We start from the raw sequence: 7,500 nt of genomic DNA, 5'->3' as shown, positions 1-7,500 counted from the left end.
ATGCGACGGCGGGCTGGATCGCCGCTCTCTCTTCTCTTCTCTTCTCTTCTCTTCTCTTTTAGCTTGTCTCTTTTATCTTCTCTAGCGGGTTTTTTTCTCCTATTTTCTCTCCTCTCCTCTCCTCTCTCTTCTGTCTTCTCTCGCGTCTCTTTTCTCTACTCACTTCTGTCTTCCCTCTCTCCTCTCTTCTCTTCTCTGCCCCTTCATTTACCTCATCTTCTGTCCCACTTGTCCTCTCTTCTCTCTCCTTTTTTTACGTCTGTCTCGCTAATTTTTGTTTCGTTTTTATCTTAAGTTTCTGTTCCTTTTGCTCGTTCTTCATCTTCTTCCTCTGTCTTCATTGTGTCGTCTGCTTCGCTGTATTCCCTCTTCATTTGCAAATTGCAAGCGGTGAGAAGAGGGAATAATACCTGGCTGTACAGGTAAATTATAGGGAGTTAAAGAGGGTGTGTGTGAGAGAGAGAGAGAGAGAGGGGGGGGATGTTTTTAGAAACTGGAATCTCGAGTGAAATGTCGAGGAAGATTCAATGAAGATTTTTCTTGTGTTTTTTTTCTTCCCCTAATTGTCTACGTTATATCATCGTTCATGCATTTGCGAGTGTGTTGATGCCAAGAGAGGAGATAGGGAGGAAAATAAGAGAAGGAATAAGCGGCAGGCGGATAGACAAATGATGGTGGGTAGTACAAGACATGTCAGGCTTGTTGAATGCTTTGCCAGACACAGTCGATGGTAAATAGGACGTGGGCGGACGGGCTTCGTATGTTAAGCGAAGTGAGGATAGGAGGAAAAGGAGCTGGAGAGGAGGAGGTGGATTGAATAAGGGACAGATAGGAAATGGAGAGGATGGACTGGAGAAGACCGTGATGACTATGAACTAAGAGGAGGAGAAGAAGAAGGAGAAGGAGAAGTAGAAGGAGGAAGAGACGACGATGACTGTAGGTAGATGGAATGGAGTGCGACCTGAAAGAACACATTACACACACACCTATAAATAGCAAGGCGTTACGTGAACGATAATTCCACCTGCCCCTTGAAGCCTAAAAAAAAACAAAAAAACTCCCAAGGCTTTTGCAGAGGCGAGAGTGCAAGCAGGAGGATTGCAGAGGTAGTCGAGTTAGAGATTGTGCATGCTAATGACGATAATGATGTGGCAGCGTCATGAGCGTCATGGGAATCTTGTCTTGGGGGGGAGTGGGGGAGGGAGGCGGTTGGGGTAAGGGGTAGGGGGTACGGGTGCTGTTGCTAGAGCACATGGCGGCAGCATTGGCGAAAGAGGGTGGGGTAAGGGGGGGGAGGAGTAGAGGGAGAGGGAGAGGTGGTGGTGGTGATGCAGTGAACGTGTTTGTAACATGCAAATATCTTTCCTTTTTTGTAGTTCCTCTTACCCTGCTCTGGCAAACGCAATGGCGATCAGCTGATCTCGGGTAGATAGGGATTGGAGAGGGTGAGGCATAAGGGGGGGAGGGAGGGGAAGAAGGGGAGTGATATAGCACGCCATCTTTTAAAGCCAATGGAGGAACAAAAGAAGGAAGGGAGATTAATTATTAGCTCCCTCCTCTCTTCTCCCCACCTCGCCCTCTTGTTTGTCCTCTCATTACTAGTCTTTAGTAGGGGAAGGAGAGGGGGACGGCAAGCTAGTCACGTGACATTCCTCCTCTCCCCCCTTTCTTCTCTCTCTCTCTCTCTTGTGGCAGACCTCTGTTGTTGGGGGTCAGTGACGTGGCGTGACCGAGCGTGACATGAAGGGCGTATATTGATCTGTACAGACGCTTGTGGTGTCGATACACCCCTCTCTCTTTTCTTCCCCCCCCCCCTCCCCTCGGCCCTTCTGCCCCCTTTATCCCCTTCTCTTTGCCCTGTCCATACTTCTTCCCAAATTATTTCTCCTCCCCTACTTTCTTCACCACTTATTCCTTCTTATTCCCTTTGCCGTTCTTTTCCTTTCTTTTCCTTTCTTTGCCTTTCTTTTCCTTCTCTTTTTCTTTCCCCTTCTCATTTTCCTCCCTTTTCCCCTTTCCCTCCTCCTCGCCCTTACCCCTTCCCTCTTTGCCTTCTTATTCCCCCCTCTTCCTCTTCATTCCCTTCTTCCACCTTCCCATTCCAGTCATGATACTAAAGAAGGGTTAAGGAGAGGGGGAGGGGGAGGGGGAAGGGGTGAAGTGAGGATGTGGGGAAATGGGGGGAGGGGGTTGCAGCTCCCTTGTAATTGTGAGCGCCTTGGGTTTTTGTTCGTGAAGTGTAGAGCTTGCCTTGTGTTGATTCCTTTGTTTATTGCTTTATTTATTGGTTGTCTCTTGTAATTCCTTGAGTGTTATTTTGTTTTTTATTATTTTATTTATTTTTATTTTATTTCATTGTTAAGGTGAGGGTGATTTGGCGGATGTCATAGTAACTGCAATTATTCTTATTCTTGTTATTTATTTGTATTATCTTCATCACCGGCATCGGTCCTGTTATTACCCCGATCATTATAGGTAGTTTATCATTATGAGTTATCATCAACCTTACCAATAGTTGTTTGTAATTATTTTGTTCTTGTTATCAAGTGTTATCATCATCACCATCACCGTTATCTCTTTCATCGTCTCAGAAAATTGACGAGTTATCGTTATTCATATTAATAGTAGTGTTGCTATTATTATGAATAAAATCTCCATTCGCGTTACTGGTAGAAGCAACCATAATTGCAATGGGAGGAGAGAGAAAGAGGGAGAGAATGAGATGAGTGTGTGTGTGTATGTGTGTGCGTGCACTTTTTTTTTATTTTGTTTGTTCGTTTGGTGTGTTTGATGGGTTTGATGGGTGGTTTTAAGGCCTTCTATCTACAATCACAAAGATATATATATATATATATATATATATATATATATATATATATATATATATATATATATATATATAATGATAATATAATTTTTTTTAATTAAAATTAATATACTACCGACATGATGACGCACGGAAGGCCTTCAGGTACAAGGATCATAGGAAGAGGAAGCCCCCGGTCGTCAGGACGTCATAGAGGACTCGCGGGGGGGCGGGCGGGGCTAACAGCAAGGACCGTTTCGTACAGAGGCTATTCAACAGAGTCCTAATAACACGGATGATTCTGGGGTCTGAGAACGAGCTTTAGAACGAAGGAGAATCTAGGAGAAACGAGTGATTCTATGGGTGATTATATGGTCCGAGAAGAGGCCTTAGAATGAAGGAGAATTATTAGTTTGTACGCTTCGCCATTTACAGAGGCATTGGCATCAGTTGCAACTCCGATACTGCCCTGTGCTGTTAAGAAATTTCATTATTGGAGAGAGTTCTGTAATTCTGATATTAATATGTGTGTTAGTAATTAGTTTTCGCCTGATGAGCATAGAGCATAACAGTATTCTGTGCAATGATGAAAGTCGTCGTTGATTTGGTGTAATGTCGTTTTGCAAATGAAAATGGATATTCATTACTTCTTTCCGCTTGATTTTGTTTTTATTATTGACTTTATTGTTATTGCTTTCTTTTTGTTGATCATCTTTATGGAAGCTGATTGTAGGACGTAATTGTTGCAATTGTTGCATTTGAGGACGCTTTTTGGCTGGTTTATTAGATTGTCCAGTTAGAGCGAATGGTTAGAAACCTGAAAAGAATATGCTATTTTTGAAGTTGTCTCTGTCTTTGTTTGTCTGGATGAGCGTTTGTGTATCTGTGAATTGATGTGTGTAATTGTGCATGGTATGTGCGTGTACCTGTGAATATTGCGTTTATTTGCCTTGTGTTGTGGGACCCGAGAGGAGACACAAGAAAAATATAATGGTGCTCAAGGCAAGTCCATATTTTCTGAAGTCAAAAAGGATCCAAATTTGTGTTTGCGGATTCCGTGGCCTCCTCCTCGGCCTCCTTCGTGCCCTCCGCAATCATCGCGGCGTTCAGGACTCCCACTTTTTACGTATTTATAGCTCCTCAAAGACCACCTTGGTTGTCACGGAGAAAGACGAATGCGCACTGTATCCTTTCTTTAGCTCACACGCGGGGGATTGGGGACCGACGCGCACTCTCACTCGCTCCACTCTCAGACACACACTCGCTCGCTCATTCACTCACTCACTCTGACACACTCGGTCACTCATTCACTCACTCACTCGCTCACTCATTCACGCACTCTGACACACTCGGTCACTCATTCACTCACTCACTCTGACACACTCGCTCGGTCACTCATTCACTCTGACACACTCGGTTACTCATTCACTCACTCACTCTGACACACTCGCTCGGTCACTCATTCACTCTGACACACTCGGTCACTCATTCACTCACTCACTCTGACACACTTGCTCACTCATTCACTCACTCTGACACACTCGCTCATTCATTCACTCACTCTGACACACACGGTCACTCATTCACTTACTCTGACACACTCGGTCAGTCATCCACCCACTCACTCTGACACACTCGCTCACTCACTCACTCACTCACTCACTCTGACACACACACACACACACACACACACACACACACACACACACACACACACACACACACACACACACACACACACACACACACACACACACGAAGTTATTTTAATTATTCCAATTAAGAAATGCTTACCTTACTTCGTTGATATTGTTATGGTAGATTCCAGTGCTGTTTTGTTATATTTGTTGGCTCCAAAAGAAGATAATTATGGAGTAATTATCGTAATTATCTGTGTATATATTTTTATAATGTAACTATTTATCGTAGACTATGATACATGAAGTCATAAAAGAAAGAAAAATCGTAGATGCGTATAGACGTGAAAATCTGTCATGTAAAAATGTAAACATGATTATCTTTTTTATGTTGACTTGCGTGTCCAGCACTGGTGTCCGCATGCAATGGAAGTGAGCAATGAGCAGTCCTTTGTCGTGGCGCGGGTTTTCCCTCCCCCCCTTGTTTCACCTGCTTTTCTGCTCATTTTTTCTTCTCTTTTCCTTTGTTCTCTTTTTGTTTTATGTTTCTCTGCTGCTTGTCTTTTCTTTTCTCTCTCTCTTTTTTTTTTCTTTTTTTTTCCTTTCATCTTTCCCGTTTGCGATTCTCCCGTTTTCTGTTTACGCTTGTTCCCCCCCCCTCCCGCTTCTGCTTCTCCGTTTTCTATTTGTTTCGTCTTTCGTTTCTCTTTCTTTCTCTTATTAATATTTTCTTCTATTTTTTTCTCTCTCCACTTATTCCCTTTCGTCTACTTCCCTCTCCCTGTTCTCCCTACCCATATATGGCCATCAATTAGTATATTAACACATCCCTCTAATTTCCGTCTCTCGCTCTTCCCTTGCGTATGATTTCCTCTCTATTTTTTCCCCTTCCCTTTTCCGACGCCTTCTGAGAGAGACAGGAAGGAGGAGGGACATAAACAGAAAAGAAAGCCTACATAGGCAGACAGATAGATAGATAGTAAGTTAGAGGCGTACAGATAGATAGATAGTACGTCAGAGGCGCACAGATAGATAGATATACGAACAGACGGACAGATGGTCAGACAATTACGTACAGTCAGGTAGACAAGCAATCAGGCAGACTGAAATACAGATACAGAGACAGACACAGGTAGACAGACAAACGGTAAGACATTTAAACGGATTGATAAAAGCACAGACAGATAGACAGTTTCATACGCACACAAGGAGAGAGACAGACGTACAGCCCGAATAGACAGAGAGAGAGACACAGACAGACAGACACAGAGAACGAGAGAGAATTTCCTGACCAGCGGGAAAACGTTGAAACTACTCGTGTGTCACACCTGTAATTGCTGACCCAGATCACACCTGTGTCGCCATAGCCTACTTGTGGTTACGAGTTCTGCCTCTCTTTCCCGCTCTTTCCCTGTTTGTTTTGCTCTTTCGATCTTTCTCTTTGTTTCTGTCTCTTCCCTTCTTTTGCTTTGATTTCCTCTCTTGTTCTTATTTTGATATTCTCTCCCTTTCCCTGTCCTCTCTCTCTCTCTCTCTCTCTCTTCTTTCTCTCTCTCTATCTATCTATCTATCTATCTATCTCCCCCTTACCCCCCCTCTCTACCTCCCTCTCCCTCTCCCTCTCTCTCATTCTCTCATCCATCTCTCCCTCTTTCCCTCTCTCCCCTCCCACCCTCTCCCCCTCTCTCCTCCCTCTCCCCTCCCTCTCCCCTTCTCTCCTCCCTCTCCGACCCTCCCACACTCGCTCCCCTCCCTCCTGCCCCCTACATTCAATGATCTGTACGTTGTTCCGGTTCGCGTCCGATATGTTATTCGGATAATGAAGGGAAAATCCACAGGTTCCGGTTTCCCTGACATGAAAATGAGTGTTGTTCATTGCATTATGTATGCGCGTATGAAAGTTGTGGGGAGGCTGAATGTTCGTTTTTGTTTATCTGTTTATTTATTTATTTTGCGTGATTATGCTCTGTTTATTCGGTTGGTGTGCATTTGTTTATTGTTGGTGTTTGTAGTCAGTGGATTCGTATTTTGATGCGATTTTGCATTTGTTCAGAATATCAGTACAATTGGTGTTCGTGTATCACTTTAGCTTTCCGTATTTCCCTGGTGTACCTTTTCAATTTATTTTTTTATTTTTTTTTATTTTGCGGCAAAAAACGCGTATGATGACTTATTATTTTTCTAGTTCTTTCTATTTCACGTTTTGTTTTACTTTTAGTGCTGATATTATCCAGGGATATTTTATCACAATTTCAACGGTATTTTGCATGCTAATTCACCAACTGTGTGATACAGTACCATTGAAATAATCTAAAACCTTTTTCTCTCCCCAGGTGGCTCACGACTGCCGTGGCGATGCAGGCGCCCTCTACCACCAGTTTGGCGTGACGCTGAAAAACGTTTTCGATACTCAGGTGAGCTTTCCATTTCGATTTTTTTCGTTCGCTTGGAATTCGACGATTCAGCTCTTTGTCTCCCTAGTTACGTCGTCCTTTTCAAGTCCTTTTCTTTTTGTTTTATACTCTTCTTTCTCTTTTGCAATTTAGCTGTGTTCCCTTTTCCGCGTCCGACGTTTGTTTTGGATTTTTCTTGCAGATTAGTCAATACTTGAACACTTCAAGTCAGCTGATCCACCTTGTCCTATTTGCTGTTAAAAAGAATTATGTGAAGAAATACTATCTCCTTCCCTCCCTCCCCTCCCTCCCTTCCCCTATCTCTTTCTCTCTTCCTCCCTCCCCCTATCTCTTTCTCTCTCCCTCCCTCCCCCTATCTCTTTCTCTCTATCTATTTCTATCTCTCTCTCTATATATATATATGTATATATATATATATTTTTTTTTCTCTCTCCGTCTCCCTCCTTCCGTCAATCTCTCTCTCTTTCTCTCTCCCTCCCTCCCTCCTCCTTACCCTCTCTCTCTCCCTCTCCTCCTTACCCTCTCTCCCCCTCCCCCTCCTCCTTACCCTCTCTCCCTCTCCCCCTCCCCCCCTCTTAACCCTCCCTCTCCCTCCCCCCCCTCCTTCTTACCCTCTCTCCCTCCCTCCCACTCCCCCCCTCCT

At 43.9% G+C, this 7,500-nt stretch overlaps 1 protein-coding gene across 1 annotated transcript in view; it reads left to right on the top strand.

Annotated features, from left to right (window-relative positions):
• The window catches only part of egl (Egl_like_exo domain-containing protein), a 108,317-nt gene that overhangs the window by 87,072 nt on the left and 13,745 nt on the right, over positions 1 to 7,500 (top strand). The window contains exon 3 of the mRNA XM_086556394.1: positions 6,777 to 6,857. Within this exon, the coding sequence (XP_086412520.1) occupies positions 6,777 to 6,857 (81 nt within the window). The remainder of the gene's footprint in view (positions 1 to 6,776; positions 6,858 to 7,500) is intronic.

The sequence above is a fragment of the Penaeus japonicus genome, unplaced genomic scaffold (assembly GCF_977035675.1).
Source record: "Penaeus japonicus unplaced genomic scaffold, GWHDUDI00000001_assembly GWHDUDI00000032, whole genome shotgun sequence".
NCBI classification, from domain to species: Eukaryota; Metazoa; Arthropoda; class Malacostraca; order Decapoda; family Penaeidae; genus Penaeus; species Penaeus japonicus.
The sequence above is the reverse complement of the archived record's forward strand: the minus strand, read 5'-3'. Positions and strand labels throughout refer to the sequence as shown.